The 25,567-nt window shown below is 35.1% G+C and overlaps 1 protein-coding gene across 26 annotated transcripts in view; it reads right to left on the reverse strand.

Moving 5' to 3' along the window:
* LOC131154541 (uncharacterized) overlaps window positions 1-19,831 on the reverse strand; it is a 36,978-nt gene extending 17,147 nt beyond the window's left edge. Inside the window, exons 1-8 of one of the 26 annotated variants that reach the window (XM_058107466.1) lie at window positions 19,601-19,806; window positions 19,312-19,417; window positions 18,575-18,999; window positions 18,363-18,496; window positions 14,243-14,394; window positions 13,157-13,319; window positions 11,340-11,434; window positions 8,561-8,677 (exon numbers count right to left, since the gene is read on the reverse strand). In XM_058107466.1, the coding sequence (XP_057963449.1) occupies window positions 8,561-8,677; window positions 11,340-11,434; window positions 13,157-13,319; window positions 14,243-14,380 (513 nt within the window). In that variant the 5' untranslated portion in view covers window positions 14,381-14,394; window positions 18,363-18,496; window positions 18,575-18,999; window positions 19,312-19,417; window positions 19,601-19,806. Of the gene's footprint in view, window positions 1-7,837; window positions 8,446-8,555; window positions 8,678-11,339; window positions 11,435-13,156; window positions 13,320-14,242; window positions 14,395-17,786; window positions 17,949-18,362; window positions 18,549-18,574; window positions 19,003-19,277; window positions 19,491-19,600 lie in introns of those variants that run through there. The other 25 variants (XM_058107401.1, XM_058107396.1, XM_058107477.1 and 22 more) reach the window with 25 other exon arrangements.
* Between the last annotated feature and the right edge of the window lie 5,736 nt (window positions 19,832-25,567).

The raw sequence follows: 25,567 nt of genomic DNA on the forward strand, positions 1-25,567 counted from the left end.
CTCAAATCTGCAAAAGAAAGGCTAATTTCTGCAGTGAAATAGTACCTTAATAGGTCAACAAATAGAACATCAACTTACCTCGTGTGAGAAGCACCTAGGGAAGCAATCTATCAGGGCCCAGGTAGAAACATAGAAAAACAGATTTTGAGTTGGTCCAGGATACTAACCACTCTAGTTCAGTCCCCAAAACCTCTAGATCTTGTCCAATCTGTACCCCAATTCCTCCAAAGATGCAACAAATGCAGGAGCCTGCCCTAGGCAACATTCGTCGCCAAGCCATGGAAAATAGGCAACTTTTTTCAAGTCCTTTGCCTAGGGTTCCTACCACTGTTACCTAGAAAACAGTGTTTTTTGATTGTGATATGGGGTACAAGAATAGGGTGCACTATTAATGAGGTACATAGTTCTATATGGAATAGGCTTAGTCAGTATGCCATTTAAAATCATGGTACGCTTAAACCACCAAATCGGATCCCCATACATTTTGACTTATTTATCATCAATAATTTTCATATCCAAGTAGAAAAAAACGGGTTAAGTTATGAGGATCATTAGTTGGAATGTTGGATGTAAGAAGAGGGGTCTTATTAGGGAAATTCTGAATAGGAGTTTTGATATTGTTCTTATCCAAGAAACTAAACTTGACTGTGGATGGTGGAGTCATTCATAGTATCCAAGAGAGTAGGTTTAAGGAGTGGGAGGTCCTTCCTTCTCAAGGGGCAGTTAGGGGGATCCTTATTTTTTGGATACTCATTCAATTGTTAGAATAGATAGCCTAGTGGGGTTTTTTCTTTGTCTGCTTTGTTGGAAGTGAAAGGTAGGGGGTGTGTGGTGATTCTCATCGGTTTATGGTCCTTCCAAACCTACTCTTACATCTTATTTTCAGGATGAGTTATTTCCTGTATATGGTTTTTGTTATCCTAGGTGGATTTCAGGGGGTGACTTTAATGTGGTGAGATTTCAAAGGAAAAGAAAGGGGGTGGGAGGTTTATGTTTGAGATTTAAGAACCTCAATAGTTTTATTAAAGATTGTGGGTTGAAGGATCTTCCACTGGGCAATGCTTTATTTCCTTGTCATTTTTGGGAGGGAGGCGAAGGTTGCTGGTCGTTTTAGATAGTTTCTTGTTTTCTAGTGTCTGAGGATGAGCTTCCTAATTTTCCTCAATGGGTTTTATCTAGGCCAATGTCAGATCATTTCCTTGTTCTTTTAGAGTCTAGTAAGTTTAAGTGGGGCCAACTCCATTTAGATTTGAAAATATATGGCTCGGTCATAGGTCTTTTCAATCTTTGATCAGGAATGCTTGGAGTGAAAATGTTGAAAAGGGTTGGGAAAGGGTTTTTTTTTTTTTTTTTTTTTTTTTTTGGGATAACAAAAGAATGTATATTAGATAAAGAGAAGGTACAACATGCAGGAACAAGGAGTCCACCAAAACAGAAACATTGAAAAAAAAAACACACACACACACACACACAGTACTTATAAAATAAAACTAGACAATTTTTTTAGCCCAAGAATCCCCTTTCCAAACACTTTTCCCTTATGGTTTACTCAACTTTTCAAATTTGCTAATTCCCTTTATCCTTTCATCTTCCAACTTTTACCACCATCCATACACACTTCATTTCCTCCAATGTCACTTAATTTTAAATCCATTTTATCCAAAAGATTTTGTGCTTCTAAACCCTTCTTAGGAATCTCCACCATAGGTGTGGGCAGAATTCCATCCCTGCACAGAAACCCATATTATTAAAACTCCCTCCAAACCTTGTGGGGGAGGATGAACATACGATAAATCCCCTATTTCATCACAGGAAATAGAAATACACCCATATTTTTCTCGAATCTCATACAACAGCAATCCCCCACCAGAGTCAAACTCGCTAATATCATCACTCTGGATCTCAAAAATCAACCCCCCCCCCCCCCAAAAAAAATTCTTTACCATTTTTTCTTTACTAATCTCATTACTACATCCTGCCTTCTTAGCATTTGGATCTTCCATAGTACTAAACTCACCTTTAGAACTTCTCCTTAGTAACTTCGGCACTGACTCACCTGAAATTTCTTTCTTTTCATCAAAAAACTTTCTTAATTTCAGTACCCATACAAGACGCCCCCTCCTACAAGCATAAATCTTAGTTCCCATCAAATCTATCGGTGTTAAAACGATGATCAATAGATTTCTACCCAAACCCAGCTTCTTATTTTTTATTCTTTTCCACGCCAACTTCTACTACCGCTTCAAAAATTTGATATAGTTTTGGCAATATCATCTTGTTTCGTAGCTAAACTGCTAGACTTTTGAATTGGTTCACCAATCCGACTCAGATATTGGGAGTCTGGATGCGGGATTTCGATTCCAATATCAGATTTTTAGAGACCTCCTCCACTATACTCAATAAAATCAAAATTTGGTACCTACCTTTTACCTAGAACCAATAAAGAAATAGAAGTACTTGAGTCACCATACTGCATGCTTGAGCCTGAGTACCCTCTTGACCCTTCTGCTAGAAGCCCATACGAAAAGAGCTTCCTTTGGATCCATAGAGTCAAGCTTACCAAGACATAGGGCATGTTCAAATAACTAGCCCAATTTAGTCAAAAAAGAAAAGCCTCCTTTTTCAACAACTTAGGCTGGGTCCAACATGAGTAACATACAACCCGGCCCAATTCTTTTCGTAGCCTCCTCCTCAAAAAGCCTAGTACCTCTAAGATATTCACAATGCCATCCGAAATCCTAGAAACCTCCACGCTCTGGTTGATCAATTTCAAACAATTTGCTCAAAGGCCCCAGCATCTTTCAGATGTAGCACACCTCCACACCAGCAACCAGTCTTTCTTTCTCAGCAACCACACCCTGATTTTCATGATAAACTCGTCTCCTACAACCCTCTCCCTCCCTCCTTTTGCCTTCTAGCACTACCTAACTCCACGACCTTAGGCGTGAAGAACTGTCGGCACCAACAGCTCCCGAAACTTCATGAAACACCTTTGCTATCTAGCAAAAATCTCTTGCGAAGCTTTGCCACCCATCACCATCAGCTCCTTTAGGAATAAACACCGAAAATTTCTTCTCCTTCCATTCCAACCCTAATTCCAAATACTTTCCAACATCCACCTTATCAACATCCAATACTTTGTGAATCCCAATCGGAAGTACAAAATCCTCATTGTATCCAACCAAAGGAAGACAAACCATCAGCAAGCCAATCACCACTTCTTTAGAAAACCTAACCCATTTGTTTCGAGAGATGTTATTCTCGACCACAAGCAAAAATTGATTCTCCCCATCCTTATACTCAAATCAAAGGACTTGCCTTCACTATGCTCTAATCGATTCAGCATTATCTACCGCAAAAAAACCCCCATCGTCAATACCTAGCAATGCCAAGGTCTCAATCAAGAGAGCGAGAAGAGTGAGTGAGAGTCCTTCACTCGAGGGAGAGAGCCATCCTTCTTACCATCCTTGACTGTGACTCATGCGATGCATGCAGCAGAGCAAGCTAGCAGGTGGTGGTACTCACGGCAAGCGGCACAGCAAGACGATGTAGGCGCTGCCGCGCTGTAGTGGTGGCAAGGCTCCAACGGTTGGCGCGATGGTGCAGATCTTAATGGCGCGTACAGCGCTTGCACCAACGATGATGGTGCGGAAAGAGAGAACAACGATGGTGGTTCCTTGCGGAGAGTGAGAACTTGTGGGGGGGAGGAGAGAGAGGCACTAGATAGGCCTCACATCGGTGATGAAGAGCCTGGCAGCTAGTGGTGGTGGCAGTGATGCACAATAGTATGTGCAGGAGCCCTTAGGACTGCAGCTCCTATGGTGGCTCTCCTTCCAAAAAAAAATAATATATATATATATATATATATATATAATACATATAATAAAACAAAAGAAAATAGGGTTGGGAAGATTTTAAGTTAATGAAAAAATTAAAGTACCTTAAAGAAGAGTTAAAATTTTGGAATATTGAAGTTTTGGGGGATTTTCGGGTGAAAAAAGACACCATTTTAGATTAGATTAATTTGTCGGATAGTAAAAGAAAGAGAGGAGTCTTTTGGGATGTGATAATGTGAAGAGGTTAAAGTTGATTAATGATTTAGAGGAGATTTTTAGGGAATTGAAGAGTCGGGAGGCAAAATACAAAGTTTAGCAGGTTAGGGAAAGTGATTGTAAATTTGTAATTTAAAATTTTTCATAGTTTGGCTACAGTAGGAGGAGTACGACTACAGAATTGGAACTGAAGTGAGAAGAGGTTACTACTGATTCTTCTTTGATTACTAGAGAAATTACAGATTTTTTTGCTAATTTGTTTAATTGGTAGGATGATTGTAGGCCTATGTGTGAGGGGCTGGATTGGAGTCCTATTTGTAGTGATCAAATGAGGTGGTTGGAGTGGCCTTTCGAGGAAAGTGAGGTTAAAGCAGTTGCACTTGAAATAGAAAGAGATAAGGTTCCAGGTCTGGATGGGTTCAGTATGGCTTTCTTCCAAGATTGTTGGGATATTGTTGTTAGAGGGGATTGATGAAGATCTTTCATGAATTTTTTTTAATGGGATTTTTGGTAAAAGCATTAATTTTACTTTCATAATTTTGGTGCCTAAAGAGAGTAGGTCTGTTAAAGTTGCAGATTTTTTACCTATCAATTTAGTGACTAGCAGATAAACGATCATTGCTAAGGTTTTAGCTGAGAAGCTAAGTTTTGTGGCAGGGGATACTATATCGGAGGCTCAAAGTGCTTGTGGGGAATTGACAGACCTTGGATGCTATTTTTTTAGCAACAAATGAGGTTGTTGAGGATGTTCATAGAAGGAGAAATAAAGGGGTGATTTTTAAGGTAGAGTTTGAAAAGGCTTATGATCGAGTTAGTTGGAACTTCATTGATAAAATCTTTTTACGAAATGGATTTGGTCATAAATGGTGATCTTGGATGAAGGGGGGTTTATCAAATGCTTCTCTGTTATTATTAATGGAGACCCTAAATCTTGGTTCAGAACTTCAAGGGGGAATTAGGCAAGGAGATGCTCTCTCTCCTTTTCTATTTGTTCTTGTCGTATATGTTTTGAGAAGATTGGTTTTCATAGCTGTAGATAGAGTCTTTGTGAGAGGGATTGAGGTGGAAAGTGAGCGGGTTGTGGTTTCTCATCTTCAGTTTGATGATGATACTATTTTCTTTTGATAATATCATAGGGAGTCCCTTGTTAATGTGCTTTCTATTTTGCAATTGTTTGAGAGGGCCTCTATTTAAAAAAGAGATTAGGAGAAGAGTGGGTTAGCTTGTATTAATTTGGATATTTCTAGAACTTTGGAATTGTCCTCTTAGTTAGGTGCAGTATTCTTGATTGCCCTCGGAGTTATCAAGGTGTACCACTAGATGGTAATCCTATATAGCTTGGGTTTAGGGACCATGTCGTGGGGAAGGTGTCTAAGAGGTTGATTGGGTGGAAGACTGCGTTATTTTCTCTAGGTGGGCATATTACACTCATTCAAGCTTGCCTTGCTAGCACTCCTCTTTATTTCTTGTCTATCTTTAGAATACCCTAGTCAGTAGTATTGAGAAGATTATGAGAGGCTTTCTTTGGACTGGGGTGGGGGCGAATAAAGATCATTTGATTAGTTTGAAGGCTTTCTGTAGGTCGCAAACGGAGGGGGGTTTAGGACTTGTAAAGTTGGTGTCTAAGAGCATTGCTTTAATGTAGAAATCCTGAGTGTCTCGGAGTGATTTAGGGGATATTTATATAGAGAATTGTCTATTATTGAAAGAGATTATTTTAGGAGATTATTTCCATCTTCAGCATACCCAATTGTATTATAAGGATAATGTGTTGGCTTGTACAAATTATTCATTCAAGAAATACAAATAACCTATTCTGATTTCATGGTATCAGAGCTAGGGTTTCTATAATCCTAGTTAACGATGGCAGAAGAAGTCGTCAACAGCAAAGGGTCGAGCACCTTTGAAGCTCTTTACGACAAGACCGAAGCCACCTCCACCTTGAATTCAAATGGGCTAGACAGCTCGTCCTTCCCACTCTCGGTGGAGAGACTGAACAGAAAGAATTTCCATGAATGGGCTCAGTCAATCAAACTCTTGATTGACGGCAAAGGAAAGTTAGGCTACCTTACCGGCAAGAAGAAAGAGTCCGCCTCAACCGACGTTGCAGCTCTGCAAAAGTGGAAGTCAGAGAACTCCATGGTGACTGCATGGCTGGTGAACTCCATGAAACCTTCAATCAGCAAGACCTATCTATTCCTACCGTCAACGAAGGACATCTGGGATGCTGTCCGAGAGACATACTCAGACGTTGAAAGCTACTCTCAAATCTTTGAGATCAAAACTCGGCTATGATAGATGCGGCAAGGAAAAAGAGAAGTCACAAACTATTATATGGAGATGACAAATCTCTGGTAGGAACTCGACCTGAGCATTGAGGAAGAATGGGAATGCCCTGGAGACAGTGCCCGATACAAGAAAAAACTCGAGAATGAATAAGTCTTTGAATTTTTTTCCGAACTCAACCAAGACTTGGACGAGGTGCAAAGGAGGATTCTCGACCGATGTCCTCTACCTTCAACTCAGGAAGTTTTCTCGGAGGTGGGGCAAGAGAAGAACCGGCACAAAGTGATGTTGAAGGAGCCAATTTTGATCGGAAACAATGGGCCCAAAATGCCTACCCTCATTTCAAGAGGAACTCTTGTTGGGACAAGCCAAAAAATGCAGAAAGGAAGACCCAGGTGTGAGCATTGCCGCAAGCCGAGCCACTCAAAAGATAACTGCTAGGAAATACATGGAAAGCCCGTAGATTGGAAGTTGAGATAGAATCCCAAAAATCGTGGCTACCAAGCTGCTATTGATAACCCAGCCGAGAAACCACAAGGTGAGAAAAATAATAATTCCACTTCAAGTGGCGCAATCAATCCAGAACAGTTGAAGCAACTCTATAAAATGTTCTCTACCATTCAAGCATCGGGTCAGTCTTCCACACGTATTCCTTATGGTTCTTTAGCCCACCGAGGTATTTTTAGACAATCTTAAATACCATCTCTCATTACAAATCACCATGGATAATTGATTCTGGTGCCTCTGATCATATAACCGATTCCTATCATCTATTCTCATCCTATTCACCTTATGCTGGAAATTTGAAAGTTAAAATTGCAGATAGATCACTCTCATCTGTTGCAGGCAAAGGGAATATTCGAATCTCTGACTTTATAACTCTAGAATCTGTCCTACACGTCCCTGGGCTATCTGGCAATTTGTTATCCATTAGCCAATTGACAAAAGATTCCAATTGCTCTGCTAAATTCGTTTCCTCTCACTATGTTTTCCAGGACCTATCATCGAGGAAGATGATTGGCAATGCTAAGGAGTGCGAGGGACTCTACTACTTTGAGTATGAGTGAACAATGTCAAACTGCTATTTGTGATTCTGCATATGTTTCTAGGGATAGTGAAATTTCGTTATGGCATTCTAGGATGGGTTATCCAAATTTTCAATACTTAAGACATTTGTTCAAATAAGACGTCTTCTGATTTTCAATGTGAGATTTGTGAACTTGCAAAACACCAACATAATTCCTTTCCAAAATCCACATACAAATCATCCAAACCTTTTACGATGATTCACAATGATTTATAGGGGCCCCCATGCTCTCTTAATCGCACTCACACGAAATGGTTTGTTACTTTTATTGATGATCACACTCATATTTGTTGGGTTTACCTGTTGAAAGATAAAATTGAAGTCCGTTCTATTTTTATCAATTTCCACTTCATGATTCAAACACAATTTCAAACTCTCATTCAAATCTTGCGTATTGATAATGTACAGAATATTTCAATAATATCTTAGGAAATTATCTTCAAGCAAATGGAATCATCCATCAAAGTTCTTGTGTGGATACCCCTCAACAAAATGGGGTTGTCGAACGCAAAAGTAGGCATATTCTTGAAGTAGCTCGGGCATTGATGTTCACTACAAATATGAAAAAATATTTTTGGCGCAATGTCATTTTAACAGTTACATATATCATTAATAGAATGCCTAGTCGGGTTCTTTCTTTTGCCACTCCTCTCCAAAAATTCCAAGAATGTTTTCTCAGCTTTCGACTCAACTCCAATCTCTCCCCAAAAATATTTGGGTGTACTGCATTTGTACATATTCATGCTCACAATAGGGATAAATTGGAACCTCGCGTCATTAAGTGTTTTTTTATTGGTTACTCTCCTACTCAGAAAGGCCACAAATGGTATGATCCTATCACCAAAAAAAATTGTTTGTTAGCCTTGATATCACGTTCTTTGAAACCACTCCTTACTTCCAAAAGCCCTCTCTTCAAGAAGAGAATTAAAGTAAAGATCAGTTCTATGATTTCTCTCTGTTGATGAATTTGTGTCATACACCAAGTCCGTCAACACCATTGTCATTACACCATTCCCTGATCTGTCATGTACAAAAGGCCACTTAAACTCAGGGGGAGATGCAGAAAAACAAAATAACAAGGAGATACTTGTTTACTCAAGGAAGCCAAAATCAAAGAACAATGAAAATCTCATACCTGAGGCACCAAGAGAGTTAGAACCGGTAATAGCTCCAAGCAACCATGAGTCCACTCCCAATCTCGATCAAGTAATAGATCCAAATGGCCATGAGCCTCCTTCTGATAAGTCTGCACCTGATGACATCAATTTACCCATTGCTTTTAGAAAATTAACTAGGTCATGTACTCTCCATCCCATTTCAAAATTCATGTCTTATAAAAATTTGTCTACAGGGTGTCGTGCTTTTACCTATAACCTTGACAGGATAAATTCCAAAAAAAATCCAGGAAGCTTTGGAGAATCCTGAATGGAGGGAAGTCGTCATTGAGGAAATGCGAGCCCTGGAAAAGAATGGAACTTGGGATGTTATGAATTTGCCGAGAGGGAAGAAACCAGTAGGCTACAAATGGGTCTTCATGGTGAAATATAGAGCTGAAGGGGGTATAAAGCCCGACTTGTTACAAAAGGGTTTACATAGACCTATGGCATTGACTACACGGAGATGTTTGCATCGGTGGCAAAATTGAATACAGTTCGGGTTCTCCTGTCCTTGGCAGCCAACTTGGATTGGCCACTTCAGTAACTCGACATTAAGAATGCATTTCTAAATGGCGAGTTAGAAGAAGAAGTCTACATGACAATACCACCAGGTTTCAATAAGAAAGGTGAAGAAAACGGAGTATGTAAACTCAAGAAGTTTATGTATGGACTCAAGCAATCTCCTAGAGCATGGTTCGACATATTTGCAAAGGTGATAAAGAACCAAGGATATCGACAAGGGCAATCATATCACACTATGTTTTTCCAACAATATGAAAGTGGGAAGAAAACAATTCTGATTGTGTATGTTGATGATATAATCCTAACTGGAGATGATATAGTGGAGATGGAAAGATTGAAGAAAATCCTAGCTGCTCAGTTTGAAGTTAAAGAGCTGAGACAAATGCAGTACTTCTTGAGAATGGAAGTTGCTAGATCATAAAAGGGTATCAGTGTCTCTCGGCGAAAGTATATCCTTGATCTCCTAACCGAAACTGGCATGCTTGGATGCAAACCAAGTGAAACCCCCATTGAAGCAGTAAAGAGAGTTGAAGACTGCAGAATATCGGTTGAAAAGGAAAGGTATCAGAGATTGGTTGGTAAAATAATCTATCTATTACATACCAGAACCGCATTTGCAGTAAGTGTGGTAAGCCAACACATGCATTCACCAAAGGAGACTCACCTAGAGGCTGTGTACAAGATTCTCAGGTATCTCAAGGGTTCTCCAGGCAAAGGACTCTTCTTCAAGAAGTGTGAAAGCAAGGAAGTAGAAGATTTCACAGATGCTGATTAGGCAGGATCAGTGGAAGATAAAAGGTCTACCACTAGATATTGCACCTCTGTATGGGGAAATTTGGTAACTTGGAGGAATAAAAAACAAAATGTAGTGGCTCTAAGTAGTGTTGAAGCTGAGTTCAGGGCAATTGCACAATGGATATATGAAGGACTTTGGTTACGAAAACTTTTGGAAGAATTGCAGGTCAGTGAAATTCCTCATCAAACTCTACTGTAATAACAAAGCCGTCATCAGTAACTCTCTCAATCTAGTTCAACATGACAGGACTAGGCATGTAGAAGTGGACCGACACTTTATCAAAGAAAAGGTTGAAGAAGGAACCATTTGTATGACTTATGTTCCTACCAAGGAACAAATAACAGACATCTTTACCAAAGGGTTAGCCCGACAAAGTTTTGATGATTTCATTTGCAAGTTGGATATGATCAATATCTATGATATAACTTGAGGGGGAGTGTAGAAATCCCAAGTGTCTTGGAGTGATTTAGGGGATATTTATGTAGAGAATTTCCTATTATTGAGAGGGATTATTTTAGGAGATTGTCTCCATCTTTAGCATACCCAATTGTATTATAAGTATAATGTATTGGTTTGTACAAATTATTCATTCAAGAAATACAGAAAACCTATTCTGATTTCATTAATAGGTAAATGATTGTGGTGATTCCCCTTACAAGAGTCTTCCCTTTGGTACAAAGTTATTAAGAGTAACTTTGGCTTGCAAAATAATGGGTGGGATGCTTCTTTAGTTTTGAGATGTTCTTGTGATAGTCCTTGGAAGAGTATTTCACAGTTATATCCTCATTTTATTCCTTATACAAATTTTATTTTGGGAAATGGGCATCATGTTTGGTTTTGGGAAGACATTTGGGTGGGGGGGTTCTTTTCTTTTTTTCATCTTTTCCCCATTTGTTTAGATTTTCTTCCTTGCACACTGAACCAATTTCTTCTTTCTTTATTTCTAATGGGGCTGGTTTCCATTGTGATTTCCATTTTTGTAGGGCTCTAATGATAGGGAGGTTTAGCCACTAGAAGATTATCAGGAGCAGCAACAAAATAACATGAACTTGGGTTTATTTAGCTATGTGTTTCCACATGGGTGGGAAGATGTTCCCAATCCCAATATAAAAATAGACATGGAGAGTATGAAGACCCTCCACGTCTTTCTTTTTAGTGGTGACCTGTGTTGCAATATCATATCCATGTCTCGATACAAGTGATTGATGAATTTCATGTGTATATTGACTCATTTTATATCTCTAATTAATTGATTTCCAATTTCAATTACATTTCTTAATTTTTTACTCATTAAAGTAGTGAACAGTATTTTAAAATATGACTTTTTCTGTAAACAGCGAACTAAGATTAATGTAAAAATCATGTAGCCTATTAAAAAGTGTTTGTAGGCTGAATAAAATCAATCAAAATTCATCAAAAATCATGTATTAAAGGATTACATGTTTATAATTTTGGCATGGTTGTGCATGCATGAAAAAAAATTCACGGCCACTGCAACCGCTTCTCTTTATGTAATATCCGCTTCTCCTGCATCCTGCAATACTTGCGACTGTTACACGACATTACCTACAACCACAGTTTAAACTACACTCCAGCCCATCCTTTTGAGTTTTTTTCAGGTGCACAGCTGTTTAATATTGTCAAGGATTGGAAGGCAGCGATACATAATTTTCTGATTGTTCTCTTCTATTTTCTTGTGTTCTTAGGTACATCTTGTTCTCCTCCTATTTTACCCCTTCTGATAGTCATTAATACATTCTTTCTTATCCAAAAAAAAATATCTTTTAAGGCCAAAATCCAAGAGTGTAGCCCATCTGTGAGGTGTTTTTTCACATATGCAAAATGCTGACTGCTCACCCTACCCTTCAATGCCTGACATCATTGAACCTTTTTTCAAACATTGCCAAGGCTATAAATTCAGATAAAAGGGAATCATGAGACTCCACTACCCTTCATTTTCCTATATAAATTTCATTAATTCTTCAATTTTTCTGTTGTCACAAAATTCCACTTCTCTTCGTCACTTGTGCTCTTAAATTTTGATAACTCATCTGCTTCAAGATCTGGTCTATTTCAAGCATTTTTTAGTGGGAAATGGCTGATGTGTTCTTCACTATGGGATAGGATTCATTATTTGTCCTAGCTTTGGTCTTTTGCAGCTAGTTGCTTTAAAGGAGTGTGTTTTTTGGATCTATAGTGAGATTTCCAGGCATTGTTATTTTGATTTTTTTTCCTTCCTTTTGCTGTTACCTTACTTCTTGTTCTTAGGAGGGTAAATTATTCTCCTTTCTGTACATTATTCTTCAATGAAAATATCTTCTGTATTATCTGTATAAAAAAAGTGTCGGCATATAGGTGCATATGTTAGAGACAATTCTGTTCAACTAGCAAAACAAAAATGGACATGTTCATAGAAAAACTGAAATAAAACATCTAAATCAAGTTGTTTGGCTGACATTGAAAAATGCAAGCAAATTTAAAAGAATGCCAATATAACTCCTTGAGGTTTAATCAAGAAAACCCAATTACCATTAAAAAAAAGTGATTTTCGACAGCAATTCTTCTACTCATACAAATTGCTTTTCCTTTATTCTCATTGGCACAAAATCCTAGCAAGCATTTACATTATTGCTTTGCTTTTTATTCACAAACTCCATGTACTCTAAATCCAAGGCCTAGCACATTGTGGTGAGTGTAGCCCTTATCATGGTTAAGAAGCTGGATTCAAGATTCACTCCCCCTCCCCCAGGAAAAAAATCCAAATTTCCAAAATTGAAAATGAAAAACAAAAAACAAAAAACAAAGCTCATGTACTCTCCAGCAGGTTGAATAATGCATGCTTAATTTTCTGTAATCTCCACAAAAAATTCACATGCACAAGTATTAAGCAACAACAAATATAGAGTTTATTCAGGCCAAACTCAAATTACAGTGCATAACAATAAATATAAAACATAACTGATTTTCTCAAAGCATTTAATTTTTATAAACCAAGCACAATCATATAACTACATACACACACGCATAGATACATACATATAGACACACACACACAAAAAAAACATTGCTGATTTTCTCAAAAGTATTCTTCTGTATAAACCAAGCACAATCATGTATCTACATACACACACAGGTACATGCATCTATGCAAGCATATGGGTACACACACGCACAAACATATCAATATTACAAAAGGCACTTCTAGACTAGATTATTAGTTAAATCATTAACACAATGCTAGAGAGGAACTTCGTACCAAGATCCTCCAATGTGGAGGGTTCCTTCTCTTTGCCTGCAGCCTTCACTCCGCCACCTTCATCTCTGCCTTCTTCATCCTTTTTATAGTCATTAGGCCGGAGATCAGGACCAATATCCCGTACCCAGCTCGCAGCATACAGCCTTGATGCCTCCTTCAACACCTGACCAATATTCAAAGGCCAACTTAGTTACCAACACCAGGATACCAGAATTCTGATTGCACATTAGGGAAAAAACATTATGATTTTTGCAGGACTGCTAGGACAGTCATGCTTCTGAAACTGTTCTGACACGTCCTTCCATTGCTTTTGGGACCATACATATGCATATGGGTCTAAGGCTGAGATGGAACAGCTAAACATTAAGGTTCACATTTCTGTAGACAAAGCCTACACTGCATTGAAAAGAATTAAAACTGCAAGTCCATAGAACAGCTATGCATTTGTCAAATGTTCTACCAGTTCAACATCATTTGATCTCTAAAGTACAGTATAACCCATTTTACTGTCAAGGTGACACTAGTATATTTGAATATATAGTTCTTGACTAACAAAAGTGTCCATAACTCCACATAAAATCAAAAACAAATCCGAGGCATGTTAGGGCACTCAATAGGACTTGAATAGCTCCATGGTGTTTTGCATATCATTTGAATGTAGAAATCCATAATCCTAAAATGGAAACATCGAAAAAAATTGATGCTAATAGCAAAACTATTTACTATAGGATTATCTTAAATGACAATTCATGATGAAGGATTTCATTGAAAAATGTCATGTAAATCATGATGGAGCCATTCATTTTCCCAGAGGCATAAAACAACATTATCTTCGAAGTATGACTACCCAATTAACAATTATTTTTCAATAAATTTTCCCTTCACAATTTTAATACGCAAAAGACTTTGTGTGAGTACTCAATAAGGACGTTGTATTTGCTATACAAACCATACATGATAAGCAACAACTCTGCATCACAAACAATTAAGCCATCAAAGCAAACAACACATGTGATAAAACCATTCTTAAAACTTGGTCTTTAGCAAAACCCTTGTTATTGCAAAGAAAAATAAGGTAAAACATACATAATATCGCTCTTTCCAAGTTAGTTTCCGTCGCTTTTTTATATGTGGGGAATCAGGCAATGATGAAGGGAAAGCAATCTCTTTCAGATCATAGCGAACATAATCATAAACCTTCCTGCACAGTGGCTTCAGCTTCATGCCGCTTCTAAAATCTTATACAAAAAACACTGAATTAGTACGCCAATACATTTATTTTAATCATGGGTAAATGGTATTAAACTACAACTCTATCCAATAAAAAACATGGAGTCTGTCTCTTTGAATCATACATTAATTCATACGAAACTCAACAAATGTACACACTACAATTGAGAAAAAGATTTTTTTTTATAAGAGAAGAAAATGTATAAATAGAGAGGGAAATTACATCATATGTGAGGACAAGAATTCCTCAATAAATCGAACATAAACAAGAATAAAAATTAAAATAAAAAATAAAACTACACAATATTACTCAAAAAAATAAACCCTTCCCATCATAATTCACCGAACCCTTCAATTTTGCTAATTCCCTCTAACGCTTCTTAACCTTAAATTACCAGCATCCACCCGAGTTTCATTTCCTCTATAATCTGACATGTGTAGACCCAATTCATCCAACAAATGCTGAGTTGTGAGTTGGAAGATTTTCCTCAGAGACCTCTACAGGTAAGGGCAAAATTCCATCTTTTCCCAATTGCTTTCCCAATTGAGGAAAGGACTTTAAACAGCATAAAAAAGGAAGTGAATCTCATTTTGCTGTCTTGTGTTGTATGAGGCATAGTTGTCAAAACAATAAAAGTGGACGATGCACTGAAGGGCAAAGAGCAACCAATCCATAATGATAACGAGTCTACACTAGAATAGTACACCAGCTGTGCCCCTGCTATGCACACAAGCAAATGTCAAGAAAAGAGGATCTCATATTTATCTTTGCATTTTATGCCTAACCAAACCAGAAACAAGCAAAAAAATCAATAAGAGATTTAAATAAAAATAAAAGGAAAGGAAACTACGTAGTTCAAAACTATGACAAGAACAACGTAAATCATTTCATGGACAAAAACATTGCTACTTCTTAAAAGCAAGAAAAAAACATCTCCCCTCCCCCCAAAAAATTAATATTTGTTTTCAAGAATCTAATACAAATTAATAACATATATATAGTGTAGCTTAAGACTATATTGCAATCATAAATATAACACAGGTTTGCAGTCAATTTAAATAAAAATAAAATAACACAACAATAACACTGCAAGTAATTCATGTTATGAAGAGACGATCTGCTAATAAGCGATTGGTGACAAAAAGTTGAGACTAACCCATTTTTTTCTCTTTTCTCCGTACTTCTTCCCAATTAAACCAACTCTTAGATTTTTTTGTTTTTTTAAAGATATTTTCATACATTTTCAATTTTCGAAATTCCAAATTGCAAAAATACCATTTCATCTTCTTTTTTTAAATATTTACACAAAAAAAAATTATATATAACAAATATATATTTTTTCACGTATTTATATATATAAAAAGAATAAAATAGCATTTGTAAATTTCAATACCTTGAATCTATTATGCAAGCTGAACGAGAAATTGAAGATGATGTAATGCATGGAGTTAAAGCAAGTTGGGTAAAATGGCGAAGTGCTTCAAGTGTGCTATGTGATCATAGAATACCCTTAAAATTGAAAGGGAAGTTTTATAGGACAGCTATAAGACCAGCTATGCTATATGGATCGGAATGTTGTGCGACGAAGAAACATAATATCCAAAAAGTAAAAGTTACCGAGATGAGAATGCTTAGATGGATGAGAGGTATAATATTGAAAGATAAATTAAGGAATGATCATATTCGTGGTAAGTTAGGTGTAGCTCCTATCAAAGATAAGATAAGGAATGGACGACTCAGATGGTATAGACACTTGCAACGTAGGCCTTATAGTGCACCTGTGAGGAAGAGTGACTTAGTTAGTGGGGGGGCAGTAGAAGGGGTAGGGGTAAGTGAAAGGAAGGTTCGACTAAGTTGGAGAAAGAATATCAACTTCAATGACAACTTAGGCATTAAGATTTGGAGTCTTCCTACACTAAAAAACATTGTTGTGTGTGCGTGCACGCACACATTAATTTATGTTTATATCTCTCCTGTTTATGCTTACACTCACCATGTTTGGTATGTGAGAATGGAAGGGAATGGAATAGGAATGAAATGAAATGGAAAATGGAATGGAACTCACAAAGTAATGGAATGTCAATTCCCATCCCCAATGCTTGGCTGCAAGCTTAAAATGACCTTAGAATTGAATGATCATTCCTGTTCTCATTCTCATTCCCACGCTTAATAGAAAATTATAACTATGGTAGGAATGCTATTAACTTTTTTTAGAAGTATCCACAAAGGCTGAACTATCTTATAGACAAAGACAAATCAAAACTTAATTTTTGGAATAAATTGTCCCATTCATTGCTAGTGAAATATAGATGAGATCCATTACAAAAAATTTTAAAAAGAACATAATAGTCTCCTAATTCATAAAAAATAATTTTTTTTAAAAGAAAGTCCACAGAATGTTAAACAAAGTTAACATTGACAAAATTAATCAAGAACGATCTTCAACCAACCTCAGTTCCCTAATTGATGCATATACAGTACACCTACATAATGACCTACTTTGGAACCCATGGAGCATTATACTTTTAGATATCGTGCAAATCAAGAAAATCTTCAATTAGTTTTCCAATTTTGCTGCTTGGATTTGGCCCTCATTCTCAATATTAAAAAAAAAAAAAGGAAATTTAGAATAATCCTTCAACTCTCACTGTTCCATGCTCAGCAAACAATAAAACTTAACTATACTAGATTGATATGCTCTAACTCTCAAGTAATGCTACTGCAGAGACCTACAACTCATAAAAACCACCCTTTCAATGCCTATACATTACCATCCTTTGGGGGATGGTAAGCTACACACTATGAAGAGGACTGTGTACTACAGGGAAAACTGAAAATAAGAATGGTAGTTAGTGTGAGGGATATTAACTCAGTAAAAACTAAAAATCACCTTAATTTATATGTATATTCTATCATAAATACTTTCAAAATAACAGCATCAATCATCGTAGCACACTGAAATGAATACATTATTGCAGAATATATACATATATTACCCCATTGAACAGTGGTAGGCGGTTATGTCCCTACTGCCATACAAACACACATGATGAGGTTCAATCCTCAAAACTCAGGAAACTTAAATTAACTGGATAGTGGTAGAAGGTTCTGTCCCCACTACCATTCAATTGTGTGTAATTGAATTAACTGGATAATGAGCCACTTTAATTGATAACTATATTAATCTAATCTTGCCATAGAAGGGCATCCTTGTGAACATTTTGCCATGACCAAAATGAAATTTTGACAGCAAAATTTCACAAATTGTGGCAGTAGTACATAAAAGCACACAACAGCATATGCAGAGTGTGATTTTGTTTGGTTTTTTAAAAAGAGTAGGGAGATTGGGAAGGAGAGAGGAGTGGAATACAAAGAGATTGGAAAATGAAAAAGCCCTACCTCAGATGGTTTGCCGAATGCGTCCAATGATGAATTGGACTTCAAAGGTTCTATTTCAGCTGTGAAGGAGCTCCTCACTGTTATAGATAGTGTAGAGGTCTGGCTGATGGTGCAAGGTTTGGGTGACGATCTCACATGGCAGAGGAATGAGATGACCAATTTCTTCGGGAGGGTGGGAGGAAGAAACCATCAGAGGCAGGGGTTAGAATGAAATCCAAATGGATTTTAATTTGTAAAATACAACCGAGGGCTTGGATTTAATTTTGTAGATTTGAGCCATAATGAATTTCATTTTGAAGTCTAAATCCAAATTCAAATTATGCTTTCAAACAATGGATTTGGAATCGGGGCTCCTAAATCCAAATCCAAGTCCCTCTAACAATATCCCAACAATCTTGGAAGAAAATCATATTAAATCCATCTGGACAGGAGCCTTATCTCTCTCCATTTTAAGTGCAACTGCTTTAGCCTTAATTTTTACAAAGGCCACTCCAGCCACCTCATCTTATCAGTCCATAAAGATTTTGTTCTTGTAGAAAACTAAAACATGAAATGGATCAGATTTTGTAAGCATACCAGATTCCCATCAGAGACTCGGAGCTGATTTGCCAGAGACTCGGAGCTAAACCACAGAAAATGGACCTCGATCACTAACTCATTGCCGGAGCAGATGGACCTTGAAGCCAATTCATTGACGAGTTGAAGCTGGACTGGAAAATGGTGAGTGGAGATTCAGAGAAGATGGAATCGGTCAATCCCTCACTAATTCAAGAAGATTAGAAGTTTACAAGTTAGAAGAAGATAGAGGTAGAGCCGCAGAGGTGCAGAGGCGGCAGAGCTAGGAAGGTCGTGGCTGGCTAGGGCTGCAAACGAGCAGAACCGAGCCAAGCCGAGCTTCAACATGTTCAGGCTCAGCTCAGTAGAATCAGCGCTAGGCTGGGGCTCGGCTCAGTTAGAAGTCAGGAAGTAAGACTCAAGCTCAGCTCAAGACTAAAATTATTGGCTCGGGCTCACTTGGGCTCAAGCTCGGGCTTGGCTCATAACAAACAAAAATAAACATGCATCATCATATAGTTTTATCTAAATATAAAACAAATTCCTTAAACCTAATTATTTTGAAAATGCAAAAATATAATTAAATATGAACATATTACCGCTTAAAAAGGTCTTAATTACTATCAATCAATCACCCAAAATCATGAATGATTCAAAGCTGCTGCCACAAAGAAACTATTAAATCATTAAATCTTGCTCATCTAGTTTTAATATTTCAGTGCAGAAAAAATAAAAGAAAGAACGAATCTGTGAACCTTAATTTAGAAACATAAATTATGTTCATATGATATAATCAAGCAAAACCAAGCAGTGAGATTAATAACAATTGAGTATAATTCTTCAACTATAAATCATAAACAAAATGAGATAATATTGAGTTTTAACAATGTAACAAAAGCATGCATAATTAATTTGTTTTTTGTTGTATAAAAGAACCTGTATCAAATTTGTTCGCAATATTTCTTGTTACCATGCAACCAGCAATTAGTGAATTTCCAGGTTCTGATAATAGCCCCACAAAGAAGATGTTTCAGAACTCAGAAGGCATAACCCAGCCGGCCATGTTTATGAAGCAACTGCATGAAATATGGTGCTTGGATCAGGTTCACCCCTAGGCACTTTGATACTGCCCTTTAGGCTTTAGGTCACCTTATTGCGAAACAATGAGCCCATAAACAGAGGGAAATTTTCAAAGAAACAGGAAAAAAAAAAATCAGAGTTTGAGATAGTTGTAAGAAGAGATCAGAGGAGAAACTCACCTCAATCGCGTGGCTGAGGGACTGCGCGCCTGCGTCTGCGCTTCCGCTGGGCTCCTACGGGCTACGGATGACGAGACATGGAGAGGCGAAGTGAGAAGTCGAAGCAGTCAGCAGAGTCGCAGAAGAGCGGCGCTGAGAGGCGACTGCGAACTGGTAGTGGTAGGGCTGCAAACGACTGAAGTCTGAAGTGAAGCTGTGAAGGGGCAAATTAGATTTATTAACGTTTATTTTAAAATGATCTCATTTCATTTTGATTTACATTTCATGCTGGAAAAAGATTTTCCCTTTTGATTCCTCACTCATTATCTAGAATCAAATTATTATATATATTTATATATATAAATATTAAATTCTTGTTATTAATATTTTTATTATATATAACATATAAAAATTAATAGAATAGTAGCAAATATTAAATATTATGATATAGCTTAGGTATGTTGTAATCTTAAAAATATTATTATTATCAACAACAATAAATATATAATAATAAATTTTAATAATGATATAATATATAAAAATAATAATACCATTGCACAGGCTCATATATATTATAATGCAATATTATATGTAAAATAAAATATATTCCAAATAAAAATAAAAATAATATTAATATACATAAATTTTAAAAATAATATTAATATTTTGACATCATTAAAGATAAATATATAATAATATTTTTAATATAAATATTGTAATCATTATTATTAATAGTTATAATACGTATAATAATATTATAACATGTAAAAAGTAATAGAATAGCATTAAATTATAGAATACTATGATATAATTAAGGATGATTAATTTTATTTATTATATTATTAATTATAACCTTAAAATAAAATAGATTATTAATATCATTAATAATTATATATAATAGTAAATTTTAATAATAATATAATATACAAATAAAGAATAAAATACTAATATAATAACAAAATTTAATAATGAGATAATATAGAAAAACAATAATATTATTGTATATCAAATATACGTAGGCACGTATATATAATATGTTATTATATATAATCTAATATAATATATACAACATAAATATAAAATAATAATAATATTAATGTTGCTACCAAAAATTTGTTGGAGAACATGAACTCATCTGGTCGCTTGCAAATAGGGTTGTTCAAATATTTTTGAACAACCCTACTTACAGGTGGTTACGATTAAAGAACAATTCACGTTCTCCCGTCAATTGTTGGCAACAAAGATTGCGTTGTTTGTGAGAAATGGGAGAATTCTTATCTTTGACCATAGTCACATTACATAACTCCAAATCAAACCTTCTTGTTGGGAATCAATCACCCTAATCAACCACTTTACACCAGTAGACAAATTTATCATAAAGTGTGCCCTAAACAAATTCTTAATTCTTAATTGTTGGCGCGGTGGAAAGGCGTCAGCACGTAAGAAGGAGTATCGGGAGTTCAATTTCAGGTAAATATACTCACGGAGCTAACGGTATTAGACCCAATGAAGGAAATGTGGTGGTGCCACAAGAGGCACCTGTGAAAGTATTAGACCCAATAAAAAAAAATAAAAGGTTTTTACTTAATAAGCACAACTCATGAGGCAGCAAGAGGTGAATACGACTCACTAAAAATGACTCATTTATTAACACAACATAAGACAATAAAAAGTTAGCATGATTCACCAAAAATGACTCATCTGATGGGGTACCGCTCATTAGACTTAAAGATATCCACTTGATGAGTACAGCTCATGAGATGACAAGAAGTGATCACGACTCATAAAAAATTATTCATCTAATGAGTACAACTTATGAGGCAATGAGAAGTAAGTACTACTCATTAGAAATAGTATATCTCATGAGCACCACTCATGAGACTTGAAGATGTCCACTTGATGAGTACAACTCATGAGGCAACAAAGTGAGCATGACTCACTAAAATTGACTTATCTAATGAGCACAACTTATAAGGCCCAAAGATGCTCACTTGATGAGCACAACTCATTAGTCAATAAGAAGTAAGTGCGGTTCACCAAAAAAAAATGACTTGGATTTGACCAAATGAGCTTAAATAACTCAGAATGAGTGCAAGCTACCCAAATAGTTAAAATGTAACTAGAATTGCCCACATTGGTTAGACATCCCAAAATACTCTTGATTCAAGAAAATATGATTAAAATCTCGAGAGTAGAAAGGAGGAATTGGTATAGACAAAATTAATAGAACATATTAATCTGAGACCAAAATTAAGAAACAACAATTACTCCCCAATATAAATATTCATAAATTAAACTATAACCTCCTACCATCAAAATAAGTGACCCATAAGTATTAAATTTAATACAAGCATGCCCCCACTGCTATAAAAGGGGCACCCCAAGAAAAGGTGGATCATCTCACCTGATCTTATTCTCATATATTATTATTGTTGCAATAATCTTATCCTCCCACACTCCTTGAATTAGGCATCGAAGCAATCCCCTGAAGCAAACATTGGGCTTTAGAAGCCTCTTTTGTTTGATTCCTTGCAAGCAGGGTGTTCGTGGTTCAGTTATCGAAACTGAACCTTCAAAAACTGAATCGAATCAAAAGTTTTAGCTCGATGTTTTTGTGAACCAAAATTGATTCAAACTCTTCGGTCACCAATGGTGGAGTTAACCAACGTTTGATTCGGTTATCCTATTCAAACTTATTTTAAAATTATTTTTTAAAAAATAGATATTTTACTTGGATTTTGATTTAGTGTGTGCATTTACACTTTATTTATATAAATTAATCATTCAAAAAATATTTAATGCATATTATCGATTCAGTCTAAGGTAACTATCGATTCATGAATATAAAAATCAAAATTGAACCAAAAATCGAAAACAATAACAAGCATGGGCCGAAACCGAACTGAACAAATCGGTTAACCGAGTTTTCAATTCAGTTCAAATTAAATTTTTAGATCAAAACATTTTTCAAATATTTTTGAATATCCCTACTTGCAGGCAGCCACAATAAAAAATTAGTCCATGTTCTCCAACCAATTTTTGGTAGCAACGATGAATATAATACTATATATAATAATACATATTTTTTTAAAATAATATTAGTATTATGACATCATTAAATGTAAATATATAATAATAGTTTTAATATAAAATATTGTAATAATTATTATTATTAGTTATATTACATATAATAATATTATAACACATAAAAAGTAATAGAATAGCAATAAATTATAGAATACTATGATATAATTGTGGTATAATTATTTATATATGTTATATCATTATGTATAACCTTAAAATAAAATATAAGAATAATTATTAATATCATTAATAAAAATATATAATAGTAAATTTTAATAATGATATATTATACAAATAAAGAATAAAATACCATTGTGTAATAAAATATAATGTTATATAAGATAGTTGTTTTATTATATTATTATTTTAAATAAAATAATATATATATTATGTTATAGTGTTATAATATATGAGATTTTTATTTACATTCAATAAATTATATATTAAAATATAATACTTATAAAATATAATATTAACAATATAGTTCAGACAAAATAATAATAAAGACAATAAAATATAATATACAAAGTATAATGAAGTGCATGATTATAAAAATTATTTTAAAATAAAAAAATTATTATATAGCTTAATAAAATGATATTATATAATAATTATATATTTATAATATTATTAATCATATCAAATTAATTGATATTTTTTATACTATAATTATATAATTGATAAACTAGACTCATTTCTGATTCCTATGCCTATTTATACCAAACACTATAATACAATTTTGATCTCAATTCTATATCAAAGTAGACATAATAAAGGAATTTGACATATTCCATTCCTGATTTCGATGAATTCCAATTGCAATTCCAATTCTGATTCGAACTCTAAATCAAATGCTATCTTAGTTTTACGATAGTTCACAATTGGGTTGAGCTAGACTAGGCTTTCAGTTTTGGCATTGGATTTAGACTTTATTGGCACTTGTGGGTTGGACTTCGACTAGTTTTGGGCCTTGGCCTTGGGTTGGGCTTAACCAACTATAATTATAAATATAAATTATATAATAAATATTTAATAGTGAGTTGTAATCGAGCCTATTTATGAGCTCACCACTGAGCCTCTTAATGAGTTTAGTCGAGCTGCTCATGAGTCGAAACAAGTAAAGCCCGTCTGTGTTCACGCTTAGCTCATTTTTTAACAAAGTTTGAAAATTGGGTTTGAGAATCGCTTATTAAGATAAAGAATGAGCTTGAACAAGCCCTTACCAAATCGAACTCCCGAGCCACTCATGAACTATTCGATTCATTTGCAACCCTAGTTGATTGGTTGTGGGTTGCGGCTAGGGTAGGGAAAAGAAAGGGATTTAGAATTTGGGCTTTTGAGATTTTTAGGGTTTGAGGTAGCAATGGGAATTCGAGGAATAAGCTAAAATAAAATAATGTTGAAAATATATAAGCAGATTATTTTTGGAATAAACTAAAGTTGTACCCAACTTTAGTGAAACCTTAATTTTTGGGGTGTTTTATTTTTAAAAGCTATTTTTTTAATTTTAAATTACTCAATTAATATATAGTTTGAGATCGAGTCGTAAATAAAATTATTAATATTTTGAAACTGTAAAGTAAATTAATAATTTAATTTTTTTAATAATCAATGAATTGAATTAAAATTTTCTATAATAGTTAATTATAATTGAATATAAACTTTTTTTATGATTCAATAAGATGATTAATATTTGAAAATGACACATAATGGAATCGTTAATATTGTGAAATTGTATTACAAATTTTTAGTTTAATTTTTGTAACAACTACTGATGATTGAATTAAAATTTTCAATAAACACTAATCATAATTAAATTAAATTTTAAGCACTTATATAAGTTGATGTTAACAATTTTAATTAGTTTATTTTTCTTTAATATTAATTATGGGAATAACACTTTATTTATAATTATTATTTTGATATCATCTCGCAAATAAAATTAATAGGTTGAAATCATCTCATAAATTTATAATTTAATTTATCTACCATCTATCAAAATTGATTCAAATTTTTGAAAACTGCTTATATAAGTGGATGTCTACAATTCTAATTAGTTTCTTTTTCTTTAATTTTATTAATGGGAGTAACACTTTACCTATAGTTCTTTTTTTTTTTTTTGACAACATGTGAACTCTAGCGACCGACGAGGCCATTTTTTACCCCCCAGTGCAGCACCAAACCCACAGGAGTGAAATATTGCTACGCGCCCATTAACGCACTTTTGGTAATTCACCATTATATCCACTCAAGTGGGGAATCAAACCTGTGACCTTGGGGTCACAAAAGTCACAAATAAAATGAATATGTTGAACCTCTTCAAGTTCATACCTTTTAATCTGCAATGATTGGACTGATTTTTTAAATGCAATAAAAGTTTGAGAGATCTTTTGAAGATGTTCATTATCACATACAGTAAAAAGGAATGAGATGCATGAAAAAACAAACAATACGCTTTGTTCAACTTAATATCTATGCATGGGTGGGTTGCTCGTAAAGATGATTACAATTTAGTAAGGTTAGTAGGCTAAGAGGGTAGCTTAATTCGTAGCAATGGACAGATAAAAATAGTTGCTAGTTGATATTGTCCATTAAGCAACTTGACACCATAAATGAGAATTTGGATGAGTACGTTGAAGATAAAATAAAATGAGAAGAGCATGTCCTTAAGTAGAATGCATGCTTGAAGAGAAATACCATCGATCGCTAATAGTCTTATAGAGCTCGTGAAGATAATTACAATTTGGAAGGATCGGCCAGTCGAAGACTATCTTTGAAGTAGTGGACAGAGAAAAACAGTTGCTTATATTGTCCAGGAAGCAAGACGTACAGGATAGAATAATATTATGGCACACCAAGCTAGTCTGTCTGACACCAAAAATGAGAATCTAGATGAGTTAAAGA

The sequence above is a fragment of the Malania oleifera genome, chromosome 1 (assembly GCF_029873635.1).
Source record: "Malania oleifera isolate guangnan ecotype guangnan chromosome 1, ASM2987363v1, whole genome shotgun sequence".
NCBI classification, from domain to species: Eukaryota; Viridiplantae; Streptophyta; class Magnoliopsida; order Santalales; family Ximeniaceae; genus Malania; species Malania oleifera.